The sequence below is a fragment of the Lissotriton vulgaris genome, chromosome 12 (assembly GCF_964263255.1).
Source record: "Lissotriton vulgaris chromosome 12, aLisVul1.2, whole genome shotgun sequence".
NCBI classification, from domain to species: domain Eukaryota; kingdom Metazoa; phylum Chordata; class Amphibia; order Caudata; family Salamandridae; genus Lissotriton; species Lissotriton vulgaris.
The window spans coordinates 742228210-742248001 of record NC_141700.1 but is presented as its reverse complement, the minus strand read 5'-3'; the positions used below and the strand labels follow the sequence as shown (position 1 = coordinate 742248001).

Sequence of the window (19792 nt, the reverse complement as noted above, 5' to 3'; positions counted from 1 at the left end):
ATCAGTAGAGAAGTTGTTGGACTTAAAACGCAACACCAGTCCAACAATGCTGCCCCAAAAGCAAGTTGTTGTAATGACTTGCTTGGTAAAGGAACACGTGTAAATGTCAAAGTCGGGGTAGTAACTGCATTGTAAAGGCAGGTCATTGTTAAGACTGCGTGGTAAAGGATGTTTCCCCCCAATGAGGAAAAATCTTTAACATCTTTATTGAAAGATTGCGGTGTAAGTACCATAACGCTGTCATTGCCATGAAATAGATGTATCAGGGCAACTTTAAGTAGGGTAAATCAAATTTGGTGCACTTTTCTAACATATAAGGTAGAGATGTGATTCACAACATGCCCAAAAGGGTATTCTTAAAAGTGCTATTGATCTTTTGGGAATGAGAAAGGCAAGAGAGTGTGGAAAAGATTTGCATGGTACCAAACCGAAGACACCATTAACAATGTCTTCTGGCACAAGAGATAGCAGCTCCCCTGCAATAAAAGCATAAATGCATCTTGAATTGAGGCGCTGAGAGGACATACCACATACCACACAAAGACTTGATTCTGAAGGAATCAGCGTGATCTCACCTTGCATTCCATTTCCTGCATTTGTTGAGTACATGTGACTTGCACACTTCACAGTAAACATTGCATTGTTTAAATACACTAGAGATATTTGTTGCTATGCCTGGAGACATCTATCAATATTAAACCTCAGTGGCGGCTGGTGAATTTGATAGTGGGGCAGTGTAAAAGTGTGGATTGAGTGCCTGCTGGCAAGCGAGAGTAGCGTGCAAGCACTACCATCATAAGGGGAGCCTTGGGGGTTCCCCCCCCAAATTCTTTTGATAAAGAGTGGGCAAATGGCGCATTTTTAAGCATATTTGAGAATTAAAGAAGGTTAATAAATCATTTGTGAAGGTGTCTTTCTTTTGGAACTACCACAGCTGAACTGCCCTTTCAGACTCCCAGTTCACACTTTCACACTCAAGCATTCCAATAAATATAATGGAACTGCCCCAGCTTAACTGCTGCAGTGCAAAACAAATCCTTGATAATCCAATACCACTCATGCCACCCCAGAAGCACTCAATTGTGACGCATGTGAGAACCAGAAAGCAGTTTTACACTGTTTGTGAGAGTGACATGGTGGACAATTAAACAGTGACAGGCTCCGGGTACCGAGTGATAACATGGCTCCCTTGTGTAAGGTTGTTTTAAAATCAAGCTCCTATCAATGCCTGATACATATTTGTCTACTTGCTTGCTCTCCACTCTCCAGTGAGAGTTCTTCTTCTCCTGTTTTATAATCTTTCTAATACTACTATGTGCTGCTATTGTTTGTAATTATGTTTTATATATATGTCTTTGTCTTTCTTGGTTTTAAATCCTCCGGCACTAATTGTCCTCATTCTCACTAATATGATTTTTGGTAATATACTTTTCACACGATTTCCCTGCTCCTTTGCAAATAGTTTTTTTGAATGTGTTTGGCTTGCTTCCATGTTTATCATTCTTTAGTTTTCTTCCTTTTTTCTTGTATTAACTTCATACACTAAATGTAAGTTTATGTCACTTTCAGCCCTGATGAAGTTCTCCTTGAGAGAACGAAACGTGTTGGCTGAGTTCAATGTTTCTATATCGTAAGGAAATTAAGAATTGAAAATAAAGACTTTTTTTGAAAATCCACTATCGTTCTTTGGACTTCATTATCCGGCACACGCCCACCCTTTGCTTCGTATAGGATCAGGATCACAGAGGCGTCACCTGACGGCGGATGCCAGGGCTTGTTGCGCAGGACCTGTAAATAATTTGAAACTAGCGTGAGGTGCAGAAGTATTAGTCCTCCGTCTTTTCCTCTTTGTTGCATTGTCATTTAATTAAGTTCCCGCTACCAGTTGTACAACATTTTCACTTTAAATTGCAGTGCCATAATGTGCCTTATTAATGTTAAAGCTTTCACATGTTAAAAAATAAAACTTTTGGGAATTTTGAAGAGACTTTGCCATGTTTTATGCAAAGTTTGTGTAATTGACATAGCAAATATTTTCAGGACTCAGCTCACGACCAGGCTCTAAGTTTCAGGTGAGACCCTTGAATTGGATCTGGCTTGGCTCTCCTTGTTAATTTGTTAGCTTGCCCTCTTCTAGTATAGGGGCACTGGAATATTGCTATTTTGAGGCCCTGGCCTTCTCTGCATAATTATGGATGTGCTGCATTTACCACATAACTCTTCATCTGCTGCACAATATGCCGATTTTAACAAATAAACATGTTGTTTCTAACTGACACAGACACAAAATTAATAAGCATGGCAGAAATGATGCCCTGCAGTTAAAGGCTCTTCATAAAGGTTGTCAGATTCCCTTTCTGTTGCTTATTTCTATGTTGATTTGTTAAACTGGTACTAATGATGTTAGAGGTAACCTGTGTATGAATGACAAATTAATAAGTACTATCGCAAAATGTGCTGCATTTTCGGCACAATTTATTTTCTGTGCTATATAATTTAGTCAATCTTGCCACATAATTGGGTACTACCATGCTGAAAACTTCCATTGGTCCTGATTATAGCCACGATAGCTGATATATTATTATGATGGCAAATTCTAGCCATGATATACATCACACAATATATATCACATATTGCAGCTGGTTTCAAACAGCTTCACAAAGTAAGCTTCAATGGATTTACACCATGTCTTCAGTTCAGTTCAGTTCAAAATGCTTTATTCGGTATATATACATAACCATATAGCAGACATAAAGCGTAAAACATAAGACAACGCACTGTGATTATAATACAATATTTGTGCTTAAGACCTTGCAATATCCATGCAATTTTCCGAATAATTAGGCGTAATCCACAATCTGAGAACAATTAAAAGAAGCTCTAATGTGCAGTCATACAGAAAGGCAATGCAGTAAATATGTCTAGGAACTTCAAACTCTTTATGTGCAAAGCACGCCTACTAAAGTACAATTTCCTTTACAGCGCATGTGTAAAACTCCACAGGTAAAGTGATGCGTGCTAGTAACCAGAAATCACATAAATACAGTATCCCTGACAATTGTGCTTATGCCCTTATGAGGGCTAATAATAAAGGCTCCGCTCTACTCCTTAAAGTGACATGTGTTAGTTCCTAAATGCTTAATGCTCAAATAATAATTGATTTCCTGGCAGTCATACATCTTAAAATGTATGTAGCTACATAAAAACATATATCAAAACTTCCCAGAGTAAACATTATCTGCATCGCAGCCTTGGTAGATTGTACCTTATATTTAAAAAAAATAGGTTTTAAATAAAATTTCCTTATAAAAATGTAGAATTTACAAAACAGCATAAAATGGCAACAGCTTTGTTATGAAATATCATCACAAGGGCATGGGGAAATACTATTCCATCTAATATGAGGGAATGCCACAAGATGGTGGACACTGCCTAGTCTTAAACGTGTTAATGCGAAGCGGTGGGAGTTTCTTGTGACTTCTATTAAGTAGGGCTGAAAACCTTTGCTTGCATTATGCCCAAGATAAAAGATCAGGGTACATTGTTTCTCGCGGTCAGTAGCCCTGGCATTCCTTGAGTATTCTAAAAAGGATTCCTTAAGCTCTTTTTTTGATATAGATGCAACCTGGTCCGTCTCCAAAAAAGGATCTAGATCAAAGAGTAACTTATACCAATATTGAATATGTCTAAGCCATGGAATGCGTGAGCAATGGTCTAGCTTTAAACAGTCACTAATTACACTCTGTGTAAATTTTGTTACAGTTTTGGACCAAATGGACCGCCATAGTACCAACGGACGTAAGGCTACTAGGTCCTTAATGTAATTTAGGCCCACTTCCCTGTGGATTATCTCAATAGAGGCTGATGCTGGGACACACAACAAGTGTTTCAGGAATACATTTTCCTCGTGTTGGATCAGCTTGCCGCTATGGGTGTGGTGGCCCCATACTGCCACCCCATATAGAGCAGATGCTAGGCACCTTGCGCTATAAATTGACTCCATATCCTTGATTCTGCGGTTCCCCAGTTTGGCAGCAAATCTAAAAACGCTATTGGCGTTCCTAACCATTTTAAGGTGCACATTCTCCTGTTCATTAACCCACCTCCCATCTCCAGAAAATGTTATGCCAAGATAGCAAAACATTTTGACGGTTTCAATGTTGGCATCGTCTAAATAAAAGGTCCTATTTTGCTTGGCCTTCTTCCCGCATGGCATTACAAAGGTTTTAACTTTATTAATTAGCAATTTCCTACTGTCCACAAACAGCAGGAATTTGTCAATAAGTCGTTGGAGACCATTTTGAGTGCGTGATAGGAGGACCGCATGATCTGCGTAGAGCAGTATTGGGATTGGGTTACCGTCTATTAAGGGGGCATCCGCTGGAGTCTTTCAAAGGATTGTGTCAATTTGATTAATAAATAGGGAAAATAAAAGGGGTGCTAAAACGCAGCCTTGCCTGATGCCTCTATTGACCTTAAAAAAGGGAGTACATTCACCGGCGGGCCCGAAATGCACTTTGCTATATAATCTTTCGTATAGTCTTGACAGGAAATGTATAATCTCTTTTGGCGCTCCCATTTCCAATAAAATAGGCCATAAAAGAGAGTGTTCAACTAAATCGAAGGCACTATTTAACTCGGCGAAACATAAAAATAAGTTCCCTTCTTTGACCGTAGTATATTTATTAATAATAAGGTTGAGGTTTATACACTGCTGCATTGTGCCTATTCCCCTTCTGAACCCATAGTGTACTGGCGATAAGATGGTGTTTTCCTCTGCCCATGTTTCTAGACTGTTTAAGAGGATTCTGCTCAGGACTTTAATGGACGAATCCAGAAGGGAGATAGGGCGATAATTACATGCCTTAGACCTAGAACCTTTTTTAAAAAGGGGGACAATTATAGATTGGCCCCAAGTCAATGGAAGGTTGCCTTCGATAGCAGCGTTAAAAAACCGTGTTAAAATTGGTGCCCATAAATTCATCTCATGCTTATATAAATCCACCATCACACCATCGGGGCCCGGGGCTTTACCTCCGCTACACTTTACTAGCCCCTCATATACCTCATCCAAACTAATAAGTAACGATGTAATGGGCCATATAAATTTATTATTCGAGGAAAAATCTAAAATCAACCTATCTGGGTTAAAAATCTTTGTAAAATGGTCTATCCAGGCGTTGCAGTTTACATGGAAAGTTAATTCAGGAATATTATCATTCTTTAAATATGGACAATTAATAATCTCCCAAAATAATTTGTTATTTTTTGTATCCGCTGCCAGATTAAGGTTGGACCAGGTCTCATTTTGTAGTTCTTTTTTCCGCGCCACCAAAGAGATCTTGTAATTGTGACGTTTGTCCCTAATTTGTGCAGGATCTCTTGGTTTGGCAGCTAAAACCGATTTCAATTTGGATAGAGCTTGGATGCAATTTTTATCAAACCATCCAGCCTGTGTAGTCCTTGGTTTCTGACTCCTGCCAGTCAATATGCCCTCTGTGACCATATTAATCTTATAAAACTTGGAGAGCAATGTAGCAGGGGTTACCTCATTACTTAGACAGTAACTTATCTCTGCACTGCATTTATCTTTGACATCCTCTAAAAGTTTGTCGGGATTAAAGTTAACCCACTTGATTCTCATACCATTAGGTCTTGCCGCGGCGATATCCCTAATTGGGCTACTAAAATTATGGTATTTATACCCCTAGCTAAATAGTGACAGGGAAATGCTGTTGTGATCACTTACGGCCTGCTCAAATACCCATAGGTTAGAGTAGGCCGTGCCACAGGAGACAAGAATATGGTCAATATTAGAGTGGGCTTCCCTACCTTTAAAGGTTGGGTATCTGATGTTACCCTTTTTCATGGTACAATCCAATAGTTCCAAATCTAATTTAGCTACTAAGTTATTTAGTGCAGTTCCATAATTATTATGTGTAAAATGAATATGTGGGGCACTACCTCTAGGATCTTGCTCCCCCAGGAAGCCACAGGTCCCTTTTTGTGCAAATCTGCAAACCTGTATATTAAAATCTCCAGCCCAGAAAATGACCGGTTGGTCATTTGACTGAGATTGGATCTCATCTATCTCCCTCCCTATATCCTGTACTATGGATCCCCTACTTGCATCAAAAATATTATTGTAATAATTAATTACAACCAGGTCTTTACCTTTATGATGCTCTAAACATAGCAGCTGAGCATAAGGGGCTATCTCAGAGTGACTCTTAAATTTAAACTCGGTTAAACTAGTCGAAATCAGAATTAGGAGGCCACCTTTTGCCCTACCTGCTGCAGAATTCACTGGCTCTACCCAATAAGATGTATAACCCTCCACGTAAATTGGCTCTCTATACCAAGTCTCTTGGAGACAAATAATATCGTGCCCTTGTATGATAAAGTCCTTCCAGAATGGGGTATTCAGCTTGCAATTGATGCCCGCTATATTCCAAGTGATGATATTTAGGCCTTCTTCAATGGTCGCATTTGGGATAGGTTGAGTTTGGTGTATTATTAGACTGTTGGATAAATTAATAGCGGCTAACAGTGAAATATTATTTTGTACTGTAGCTGGAGCCTTCAGTTTATCACCGTTTGGAACCACCACCGGGGATTTCCTTACTACGCTATATGGTCTGACCGCCTCGCCATAAGCTTTTATACTAGGCGATTGCTCCCCGGGATTGGCTATACGAGCCTGATCTTCAACTCCCCTCTGAGGGCTTGTAGTATCAACATCATGCGCCTGATCATAGTGTTCCGCAAGTCAATCAATATCCTCCAATGATTCAAAAGCCTGGTATCTATTAAAAGTTGGAATGGTAAAACGATTCTAGAATTTAGACGAAAGGAACAAATGATGGGCATTGGTATAGTGATTGTCGCTAAAGCAGTCATTAGTATGGACATCATTTTGATTGTCTGTCTGGTGCCCATAGAAAAATTCTAATGGGAGTAAGGTTGTATTATACTCCCATTTGTACGGGGGGGTGCATTCATAATGGAATCCCTTGCCAAGTCCGGTGTTTTAAAATTGATAATTACGCAGTCGCCCTCAATTTTCTTTTCACGAGGACCCACCCAACCTACTCTTTGGGTCATAATTATCTGATTAACCCCATACATGGGGAAGCCATAATGTTTGGAAAGCCAATGCAAGGTTTTGTTTTTGAGGGTATCGTGATTTTCAATTTGGGTGGGTTTTAGTTTCGGTATATTCACGAGGACTGCTACATAGGTGCTGCATTCAGGTGGTAAATTAATAACGACTGGGACTGCATTTAAATTCTTGTGCACGGACTCTGATCTGCATGGATTATTGGATTCTAGGTTACCTAGCTTGCTATATTCTTGCGACACTGTCTTCCCTAAAGTGGCAATCAGACCATTGAGAGATACATTCTCAGAAGTGGAAACTATAGTAGTGGTCCCTAAACTGCTGGTCCTTCTAGGGCCCCTGCAGGCCGGGTCTATATTTGGTCTGACCTCTGGGGCTGGTTGATGAATGGTTGCCAATCTGGGTACACTCGTGCTACTTTGGCATACATTTGCTAATGTGCCGCCTATATTTTGGGATAACTTGGGGGGCATCAGATTGGACCGCAATGCTAGATTTCTCAATGTGGTTTCTGAGTTTGTGTACCTCCCTAGCCATATTGTCGACTTTATCATGAATAGGTTTCATTAGCTCAGTTAACTTATCATAAATAGCCTCCTTGTTGACCTTGTTGTAACCATATTACCTTGGGAGGGGTTACTGATATCCTTATTCACTCTCATGCTTCTCTGGCCCCCCTTTTGGGCCCCTTGGTTTTTCGTACAGCTGGCACAACTGTGTTAAGGGGGTAACAGCTGGTGATAAATTAGGGGGTCACTGAAATACGAGAGCTATCTACGTTTAAATTGGTTACACCTTCTTCTAGGTCAGTACCTGGAATGACTACAGAGCTTGCTCTCGAGTGTGGGCTTGACTCAACTTGCTCACTCGGTATTATACTAGGCCCCAGTGAGAGGCGCCTTTCTGTTCGGTCAATTTCCTCAGTTAATGCGCTGACTGCTTTAACTGAGTAAGTATCTATGTTATTCCGAGTATCTACAGAAAGTGGCTGTATCCTCTTCTTCCCCATTTTAGGCATTTGATAAATAGACAAATTATGAAGGCTATATGCTGTTACTGGATAGACAAATATATGCACAGAGGGGTAAACGGGACACAAACCAGCAGCCTTACTGCAAAGCCTGGTATTACTTAAGAAATGTTAAACAGTCCTAGTAAGTCCAACAGTCACTTATAGAACAGGACTTAGAGGGGTTGTCCCAGCCCAGCCTCCTTCAGCCTCGGACGGCCTAAGACGGTCCCGCCCTTGTCCCAGGCTTCTCCCGGCACGCGCCCGCGCACGTCCCGCGAAGCGGGCATAGGAGACAGTTATATACCAGTAAGGGGAGGGGCCTGATGTGCCTCAGATGCGAGAGGCGCAGGGCTGCTGGGACTTGTAGTCCTCGTGGGACAGTTTGCGGCGGTGAGCGTTTGGCAATGTTAGTCAGTTGCAGCCAGGGTCCCAACCTCGTTGTCCTCACGGGAAAGACGGCAGCAAAAGTACAGGGCAGCAGCAACAGCCCACGGCAATGTCCCCAGACGCAGCTGCATTTTCGGCATAATTTATTTTCTGTGATATATAAATTAGCCAATCTTGCAACATATTTGGGTCCTACCATGCTGAAAACTTCCTTTGGTTCTGAAAATAGCCACGATAGCTGATATATTATTATGATAGCAAATTCTAGCCATGATATACATCACACGATATATATCACATATTGCAGCTGGTTTCAAACAGCTTCACAAAGTAATCTTCAATAGATTTACACCATGTCTTATTTCAAGAGGGTTTGGAACTCATCTTTGACCTTTAAACATGAAAGGCTAGTTAAAGTGACAAGTCTAACGATACTGAAGTGTAAAGGTCTGGAGAAACGCCGCCAATAAGAACAGTGCAACTGAGTGAGACTGACTAAAAATCCATTGCAACGACTGACTCATTGGAGTATTGCATATAATTCTCAGTGCAACAGACTGGTGTTGCTATCTGTATTGGGACCGCAAAAGTGCTGCAGGTCCTATGTCGAAATATTGTTTACAGAAATATCTTCTGCCTTAAATATTGTGTCCTAAATGTCATACACAAAAACTTTCTCCCATTGGGTGTAGATTTTCTTTTAACTCCAATCAGGCTACATAATATGTAGACAATATATGCTGGCAAGAATATTCTTGCCACTACAGATTTTGCAGGATTTGAAGGACAGGGTTTTATTAATAAACCTGGTACTTCTGAAGATGCTGTAGGCAATCCCTTTGGTCTTAAACTGTGTAATGATAACCACTGGTAAACTGTGATCTAAGACAATGATGATGGAGTGTACAAACAACCAACATCATTGGTAATAAGGGCGGACCAAGGTCAGGATGGGCTGGCATATGCAGTAGGTTTAGCAAGTGGCACAGTGAGTGGCAATCCAGGCACTATGGAGAGTCCATGTCAGCACAAAAGGTAGACTCGATCGGTTTCAAGTCATAGTTGATTGAGAAGGGAGAAGGCTTTATTTCGCAGTATGTCTCTCACTAACACACCTCTGTGCTCAGGGTAAGCATGTATCTGCTTCCCAGTGCATGAGGTGCATTTGTTGAACTGCAAGAGTACATCTACAAAGAGATGTACAGGTCCCAGAACCTGAAAAGAAGAGTCTGTGCCGCGACGTTGTTTAAGTAAAAGGTTCAAAGTGTTTAGACGTCTCACTGAAAAAATGGCAATACTGTTAGGGAGGCTGCATGTGAGTTGATGAAGCTTCATGAACAGGGGCTGTATGATTCAAGTGCCCCAGGGGCGCAACGGGCGCAGACGCTTGTGCTGCCCCTTCTGTAATACTGATAGCGCTGGCGCACATAAATCACCAGCTCTATCTTCAGAGGGCATTCCTTCATTTGCATTGGGGAATCCCTTTGCCTCTGCGCCCATGCCATGTTACAGACATGGGTGCAGCGGCAAAGAATCTCTAAGGAGTGCAACTGACACTGACCATCTAAAAGGTGGCGCACTTTCAATGCGCCCCGTGACTGCAGCCCTCTGCAGAGGTAAAAGGGGTCCTATGGACCCCCTTGACATCCTCTTGCAGGCAGGTGCCGTCAATCACTGCACCAGCCTGCAAGTGGATCTTTAATCCCCCTTCAAAATGCAGGCGGTTTGCCGCCTGCACTGTGAGAACATTGAGCGGCTTTAAAGCAGTTGCTCCATTTTTCACCTGTAGGCGCTACCCTCATGGCAGCATGAGTTCGCAGCTGCCGTGGAGGCAGTACATTCATCATTCATAATGTGGTGCATTTTCATTGTTTGCACCAGGCGGACCTTTTAAAAGGTGCACCCGGTACAAACAATGAAAATGCATCTTTTGTGTAATAAGGCCCCAGGTTGTGCACTAGCCTAAGATGCCTAAAGTTAATTATCTTGCAATCTCCCACTTGGTTTTTCTGTAATGGGTCCACCCTTCCTATTCGGCGAACCTTCAAAATATCAACTTAGGGAAAGGCAAAATCCATTTTGAGATGAAGCCAGTGCAAAACCTTATTCATAAACTGTCTAAATTATTCAACCGCATGCCAAGACAGTGGAGGAATGTCAGTCATTACTGCTACATATAGCAAGCAGCTGGAGGTACATCAATGGCATCGCTATTTGGAGCCTGCGAAATCACAATTAGATTCCCTATACAGTTAACTGTCCCTCCAGTGGCCTGTTGCCTGCATGGTGTTGAGCCCAGTTGACTATGGAAGTCGCACTTCCAAACTCCGGAACCCACCCTGAACTAGAAGCCTCTTCGCTAACATGATGTACATGCTTAGAGACTGGTGGAGGGCAGATGTTAGCTTTCTTTGAGAGGGGCTGATACCACCAGCAGTGCCTTTGTTGCAAAGTGATGCCCTACCAGCCTGCTTAATGCTATGGGTTGGTCGCCTAGTGTTAATGACGAGGGAAATGTTTGCACGTTGAGTTTTTGAAGGACTCTAACCACTCAATTGGTGATAGAAGAATTGTAACAGATGCAGTAATTGTACCCAGCAGTCTTTCACAAGCAAGTCCTCTTGGTAGGACAGCTGAGGCTATCAATGTTGGCTGTCTGCAAAGTTGACCGAGCATCTAGGCTTAAAGTTTTGGTTTTTGAGACACTTTCTGCTTTTGAATGGTTGGCCCACGTCAGTAAGAACACTTGTCTCCTGGGTCTGATTAGATTAAAATCAGAAGTAGCATCAGTTGAGTTGGCTGCTATTATATTTCTGATTGACATCGGAGAGGCCTGCAGCTATGTTTGAGAGGAGTTTAGGTGTTTAAATGGAAGTTGTGGGGGTTCTGACAGGAACTCAGATGTGATTGAGAGGGATGTATGATGTTACAACGCATGCATTTACATCGTATGCCTTTACAACGCAATTATTACAACGCAGTCCATTACAACGCATAGTGCTTTGGAGCGCTGGATAGTGAATAGTTTAATTTACTATTCCAACTCCAGTCCCCGTGGACACTAGGGAGGTTATTGGATAGTAAATTAACCTATTCCCTATCCTAGAGCGCCCCCCAGAGCAATGCGTTGTAATAGTTTGTGTTGTAATGGTTGCGTTGTAAAGGCTCTGCGATGTAAAAGTTGCGTTGTAAGTGTTGTTCACCGATTGAGAGGTGACATTCAGCTGCAGGTATTTCCACCAATCTGTGTCAAATTCATTAATGAGTAAAGTTCTACATTTTGTTAGCACGAACCATGTACCAAAAACAGCAATAGCAGAGGTACTGTACAGCATGATTGCGGTTCATTATCAGAACCTGCGGTTCTGGAATATCAATGGATCTGCTGGCAAGATTGGGATGCACTGGCAGAGTATTGCTGGGTTTTTCCCAAAGAAATCCTGAACAACAAGTTTTACATCTAGAGTAGAGTGAAGCTGCTAGCTGGAATGAGGTGCACTGGCTGGCCTGCTTGTGGCTCCTAATGTGAGGACATAATTGAAGACAATGGTTAGAGCCTTGATGAGGTCTCTGCCTGGAATTAGTTACATTGGTAAAGCTATGTGTTTGTCTCAACACATAACATTCAATGTATATGTTTCACTATTGAGCTCCTTCTTAGAATACATATCAACATACCTTGATATCAACATACCCCATACCAATATAGCATGTCTTTTGCTTATTTGTTCAAATTTTGTATTTAATCCTCTTCTTTAAATGTTTGACCTTTTGAGTTCCTTAGGTTTGGATCCCTGGATTATCAGTGGCTACAAGGCATGACCTTTGCCATCGAGGAGATCAACAAAAATCCTAACCTGCTGCCCAACATCACCCTGGGATTCTGGATTTATGACTCCTGCAGGGCACTGCAGAGGGTGCTCGAGGGAACAATGTGGATGCTGACAGGGCAAGAGGAGACCGTTGCAAACTACCGGTGCAAGGAGAAACCAACGCTCGTGGGTGTTGTGGGTGACTCTGGGTCCACGCGCTCAATGGTCATGGCACAAATGCTGGGGCTCTACAGGATCCCCCAGGTGAGTCTACTAAAATACTGACCACTGTTACTAATAAAAACTTATCTTTCAATAAAATGTAAATACTTGTAGAAACCTCTGAATCATACTACCAGTTATTTCAAAGCTTAGTGTAGACACACACAACGGCCAGGATTTACTAAGATTTCACTCAAATTACCGTATCAAGGGAAGTTATGTCACTGCTTTAAATGCAAAGGAGATAGCAGAACTTTGAATATTTACAAAGATATGGCACAGTTCTGCTGCTGGTGGACTTTTGGCTGCCAACACCAATGCAGACACCCTTGTGTCATGTTGCAAGGGTGTATTCATTGTGGTCAGCATCGTTTTTGTACAGGAAGGAACATCTTCCTGCTCAAAAACTAAAAGTTGGAGATAATTCCTCTTTGCATGTGTGCTGCAGAATTTGGAACATATGTAGAGAAAAAAAAGAAAGACATTTCTCCCTATTACCCCAGCCATTGGTAGTTGCACTATTTTGGCACAAACCCATATCTACAAGTCTTTGTAAATATTGGTTTCCATTAAAATACATGGGAGGATGTATGGGAACCCTGATGATCCACCCATCTAATGCTACACTAATGCAGGATAATGCAAACATTTTGTTTTCCAAGCCATACAAAGCCATGCAAATTGGACTTTGCATGCCCTTGTAAATCCCAAAATAGATTTTGCATAGGTGCAGTACCAAAAAGTGATGCAACCCAGACACAAATTCTCAGTAAATTTAGGCCTGAACATCCACCATTTTAGGATTTATGGATTGCTGGTATGTCTCACCTATTGGTCAAGATGAGATTCCATCAATTTTACTCACAAGTGTATCTGTTCTTTCTGGCATCTGCAACACATGCCTATTCCTGAATAAGGGAGGGCGTAAAATCTGTTTCGCGGGCGAATTTGCGGATTTTCAGCGATTTCGCGATCCGCGAATCTCGAGAAATCGCGGTAAAATCCGCGAATCAGCGGGGACGAATTTTCAGCCAAGCAAGGGTTACAGCAGCAGGTGCAAAAGTTGAACCTAATTTCTTTGTAACCTTTTACAAAAGGGTTACAAACAAATTAACTTCAACTTGGACACCTGCTGCTAATTGCTTCCTGGCGCCTCGTTGCCTACTTGCAACTATTCTCTGACCCTGCTCTGACCCTTGAAGCAGGGTCAGAGAATAGTTACAAGTAGGCAACGAGGCACCTGTCCAAGGAATTAAACCTCCTCAGGAAGCACTTACAGATATAAAAAACAGGAAGAAGGGAGAGGATGGCAAATACACCCATTTTGAGTTGTCAGGAGAGGTTAAACTAAAAGAGACCTTTACAGCACAATGTTCATATGCATTTTGCTAAAAATAAAAAGCTGTATGTTCTGTAGGGGCAACTCAGGAATCTGGCCCTTCAGAGATCCGGCCTCTCTTTCTTTCTCTCGTTCTCTCTCTCCCTCTCTCTTTCCCTCTCTTTCTCTCTCTATCTATCTATCTATCTATCACTCTCTCCCTCTCCCATAAACGACTGCATGGGTAACTTCGCTATGCAAGCGGCTCGCGAAGACGCAAAAAGCCCAGCGAACACGCAAAAAACCCCACGAACACGCAAAAAACCCCGCGAACACAAAAAACCCCAAAAATTCGCAAAATTCGCGAATTTTGCGGATCGCGAATTCGCAAATCCGCAAATTCACAGATCGCGAATTCGCAAAATTCTCCCATGTTTATTCCTGATCAAAGAGTGTCAGGGAGTCTTGTACATCAATGGAGTGAGGAGCCAGGAGCACATGAGAAAGTGATTGTTGAGCGAGTTCAACTGAGCAATGTTGTACCTGTGTGAGAGACAGCTACAGAACATGATAAGGTTAGTGGGTGTTTACAAACTGGTCTCTTTAAAAATGAAAGTCACACTTGCATCAGATGGAAGACTTGTGAAAAGCAAAATATCCATGTATTAAAAGCACTAGAAAGTTAATTTTGCACACCTAGGTTATGAACAGCAAAGGGAAGTAGCGCACCTGATTAAAGGCAAAACGGGTACATACCAGCAGAAAAAAATCCTGTGCTTCAATTTCCGCTGTTTACTGTTTATAAATAGCATTGGGCCAGATGTACTAAGCATTTTAATGTTTACAGACTCTCCAATTCTGAGTTTGCAACCATTTGTACAATTTTTCATATGTACTAATCAAATTTTAGAAGTACATTTTTTTTTCTGACTCCTTAAGTCGGATCTCATAACGAACCTGATTCAGGATCAAACAGGGGAATGCTGTACGTTTCCTCAGTATCAATACTTTTTTATCTGCTCAGAAATCATTGATATTTTATCAACATCTTCAAGAAAGCGACTGGTGTGGAAGCACACTGCTTCACCTCCCAGCAGAGTCGCCCCTAGGCATCATGGTAGATGCAGTTCAGATCGCCAAGCATCTCAGAGATGGCCAGCACTAATCTGCACCCACCTGGTGAAACACTCAAGAGAATTTCCGAGTGTACTCGCTTGGCGAACTGAACTGCATCTTCCATGATGCATAGGGGCGACTCTGCTGGGAGGTGAAGCAGTGTGCTCCCACACCAGTTTCTTCAAGAAAGTGGTAATGCATTTGCAAAATGGTCCTTTTGCCATTTGTGAATGTAAAAAAATCTTTGTTGAAGAGTAGGCAGAGGTCCAGAGAACTGCTGCCAATGCTTACACAAAAAATAGGTAAACTTTACTTTTTAAATGGAGACCTGTTTCCTTTTCGGACTGCATTAAAAAAATGCTTCATTAAAAAGCAATCATAGAGAAGGTGGTCTGCTTACCCCAGTGGCCCTCTGATCCTCTGATGGCCTCCCTAGTAAGTCACTATTTGAAACCTACCTAATTAACATTCATGAGGTAGGTCAGATTCTACTCTATGATGGTTCAGAATTTTAATACATAGGTCAGTTCTTAAAATAGTATATAGTAACTCTGGCTATCGCTACAGATTTGAGAAAAGGGAGCTACCAACTATGTTATTAAAAGCAAACAAAAATGGCAATTGTTGCTCAAATATGACTTATTTTGTTCTAAAATTGAATTAACTGTAGGGTATCAATTTAATCTCACCCCGTAGTAACAAGTGAATAAATCATTTTTCAGCCAGTAAGCGGGTTTAGTTGCATTCACCAGGAGCTTTACTGCTTTCTTTTAGGTATGTGTGTACGAGCCTTAGACAGATATAAGCTTTGTTTTAGCTGCTTTGGCATAGATAGAACTATACAGGTATGAAAGAGATTATCTGGGAATATGCGTTTTACTATCACACAATGGAAATTGCCACATATGAATTTGCACTTGTAAATTATAATATTACACCATGCTTGTGCAATGAGTAATCAACCCGGGAATGCAATATCAGGTCTGAGCAAATTTATTCAAGGGGCTGGTTGTGCATTTTTGTGGGCAAAATGCCATCTCAGTATGTGAACAGCAAAACCAAAAATAAAAAGAGTTAGCACGTACAATCATGCATAGGTGACACATGTGCACAGATTTATTTACACAAACAAATCCCAGAGCTACTCGTGGTGATAGTCACAGCTTTCTCTTACTACTCATGTTTTTTTTTGTGAATTCCCAAAAAGTCTGCAAGTTACTCTAAAGGTGGGTATAAGTTAGTGGAAATGAGTCCCCAGGCCAATGATCCTCATAGTCTGTTTTGCATTATGAAGTTTATTAAGGTCTCTGTAAGGCTGAGGAATCTCAAGAGGGCGGTGTTGAAAGCATTTTTGGTCAATTGTTTTTAATTATTGGCATATGAATTGTATTTTATGGATTTTAACTGTCTAATATGTACTTTTATGGTATTTTTTAAATACCGAATAAAGAACTATTGAATTGAAAATGGAGTCCCCAGCTGTGCATTATCTCACTATATGGTGTGTAATTTTAGGCAGAAAGAGTCCCAAATATACCAAGAAGACTGCCATTTAACCTCTCAGTACTCATTGATTCCAAGGATGCCCAGCATTGAGCCACAAGTGATGGATCTAGTCCACATTTTCAGAATATCCACACAGGTCACATTTACAAACAGTGAGACTAAACAGGGATAATTTACATCATTGGAAGTTATTACAGAGATCTGCTGTGTATCACATACTCGTAAACTAAAGTTGGACACCACTGATTGATACCTAGGTACAAGAGGCATTTAGTGAGTTGTTTAAACCCAATGGCTCAACAAATGAATTATGTCAATGGTGAGTCCTTTGCCTTTATCATTTATTGTTTAAATTAATTAAAACCATAACATTATATAATATTAAAACTGGGCATATTATGTCATTTATGATACACATATTAAAAGCTTATTGTCACTAACAGTACATTTGCCGGAGAAAGAGAAAATGTTCGAACAGATGCAACTAACAATTTTTTTTAACCGTAAGTGCTGTTGTGCTCTTCACAACGTATTGGCGAGGGGCAAGATGTTGCTCAATTTAGTTTCTCATACAAAAGTAAAAGATTTACCAGTTGAAGTTAAGCTGCTGATCGTTTGGTATTTTAGTATAGCAGCTCTGCAGGTACGAATGCTTCTTGCATTAAAAAACATTTTTAACAATAAAAGTTGATTTAGTTTTAAAACTGGACATATGCAGACCAAGTAAATGAAGTCCTGCTTTGCTGCACCATATAGGGCACAAGACACGGGTCCATTATACTTCGAGTCTGGTTGATAAGCATTAGACGGTAGTGGTCCAAGATGAATTGCTAATAGCTTTCTTTTTCAATATCGGGAGTATGTTATACTGCAGGTTGTAGTACTGAGTATGATTGGAATACCATTCATGCATGGGAGCGCCTGCCAAATGTGATTTTATCTTCGATTAGCGAATTCCTCTTTGCCACTTTTTTCAGTGTTTGTCGAAATGTCGAGTACAGTAGATTCTCTTGCCAAAGATCTGCCACATTTGTTGGCTTTATTGATGACTGCAAGTACTTGTGGTAGACTGATCGAGGATCATCTTCCTGTGCATTCCAGAAAGCGGTGTTGAGTAGATTCTGACGGGTTAGCCAATGTTATTGTTGCATACCTTCTGGCTAGATGCTACTGCATCAGACCAAATGCCAGGTGGACCTGTGCTGGAGAGGAGTTCTGTGGTGAACCAAATACTGATTTTTTATGTCTTTGTTTGAAGTCTTTCAAGGATTACTGCATCTTTACCATAATGAATTGTACTCGCGTAGGCCAGGGTCGGCAAGAGTTTTTTCTTTAATAACAGCTAATACTGGTGTCAACAATGGACCATTTAAACTCTGTGCTATAGTGCAAAAAGGCATATATCAACCTGTTTCCTTTCTTAATTAGATTATCATTATGTGTTTAAAAGTTAAATTGACTGTCTATGTGTAGGCTGAGGTATTTGTCATTTGTTATTGCCTCCAGGTTCGTGTTACCTATTTTAAACAATTGTTGCATTTGGGGACGGTGGCTTGTTGTCCTAACTTTTGTTTTTGCTGTATTAATTTTGAATAAGTCATCCTCGGCGAAATGTTCCATTTCATTTATCTCTCTTTGAAGACCTACTCTTGTGTGGCTTAACAGTACTATATCATCTGCATATGATAGGTCCGTAAGTCATAATGGACCTAGATGTGGTGGATGCGAGTTTACCTTCTCACACTTTGGCGAGGGATCAGCCATAAAAAGGTTAAATAAGTGAGGAGCTAATATGTAACCTTGTTTTAGACCAGCTTCAGTATGTATTTTCCGCTTGAGTATTGTGCTGTGTGCTACTTTAACTTGCATCCACATATTTGTGTAGAGCTGCATTATGGCTCGGAGGATTGGTCCTGGGAGGCCCCACTGCCTTAGTTTGTTCCAGAAGAGTCCTCCGTTGACTCGGTCAAATTCCGCCTTGAAGTCTATGAAGCTTAGGTATAGATTTTTCTGCTGTTGGGCAGCCTTGTCTGCCTTTAATCCTAAAGCTATGATGTTTGGGATTGTACCAGAGCCCCCGCAAAATCTGGTCTGGTTAATAGGGATTATGTTGTAGTTGTCTGACCAGTCTACAAGGTCTCTAAGAACAAATGAGGCGTAGTTCTTTGCTTCTGAATCTATTAAAGCAATCATTCTATAGTTTGCTGGTTCTGTCCAGTCCCCCCCCCCCTTTGTATGCAGTATTAATTATATAGCCTCTCCAGCTCTCTGGAAGTTTGCCAATACTGCTCACTTTGTTGTATAAACTAGACAACGGGGATGCCCAGAAGTCCGGGTCCATTTTAAATATCACCTGGGGTATTCTATTTGGACCTTGCGCATTGTCCATTCGACCTGATCTTATTACTTTGGGACCATTAACATCTGTGTGTAGTATTGGATCAATTTGTGTTATATTAGTTGTGGTTTTTAGGGTATATTGTGGCTCTTTCGCTGTCTTAACTAACGTATAGTGTTGGTGCTTGGCCTCCTTGTAATTGAGAATGTTGTAGTGTTATCCTTCATTTTTGATGGATGTTTTAGGGTTCTTGTGTCTTTGTCCCTTCTATGTTTGACTTTCATAAAGGTGTATGTTAAGTAGAGTATCCAGGATGACTCTGTGACACAGGCAGCATTATTTATTTTTGATGATCTTGTGAGGCCATTTACCTGCTCCCAAAAGGCTCTCGCATTTGAGTGGTTTGAATTAAAATGGAGTTTGGACCAGAAATGTTCTGTTTGCTTTTTCATGCCCTCCCAGATTTCCTTTTTGTACTGCTTCTTGAGGTTTTTCGACCCTTGTGATTCTGATTGTGCCTCTTAGTTCTTTCCTTAAAATCCAAGCTTTTTTTCCCAGGCTTTTAGGCTGCATGTGCCGTTATCTTGTGGAATAGTTTATTATAGGTGCCCGATTTAGCAGGTTAGTTAGAAAGGTTATCCGGACAGCTACTTGAGAACCCACTATGATATCGTTTTTTGTTCTCAGTTCCTTTTCTTTGATGGCTATTCCAGTGAGGGTGTTGCTCGACCATCTTATTCACTTCAAATTGGCTGTTGATATTTGCCCTGCCTCTGGAGGGGATATCGCATACCTTGGAGGAGAGGTGATTAGTTAAAAATGCTGATATGAATGATCACTTTTAGTGGTATATTTAATGGAAAATTCCATTACTAGGATGAGCAATGGTAAGGTGAGTATTGTATAATCTATTATGCAAAGTGCCTTCACCTCATAATATGTGAAGTTCAGAGGTCCATCC

The 19792-nt window shown here is 41.0% G+C and overlaps 1 protein-coding gene across 1 annotated transcript in view; it reads left to right on the top strand.

The window, feature by feature from the left end:
• The window catches only part of LOC147678525 (extracellular calcium-sensing receptor-like), an 84860-nt gene that overhangs the window by 22482 nt on the left and 42586 nt on the right, over positions 1–19792 (top strand). The window contains exons 2-3 of the mRNA XM_086945670.1: positions 9287–9389; positions 12304–12595. Coding sequence (XP_086801796.1) covers positions 9287–9389; positions 12304–12595 — 395 coding nt within the window. The remainder of the gene's footprint in view (positions 1–9286; positions 9390–12303; positions 12596–19792) is intronic.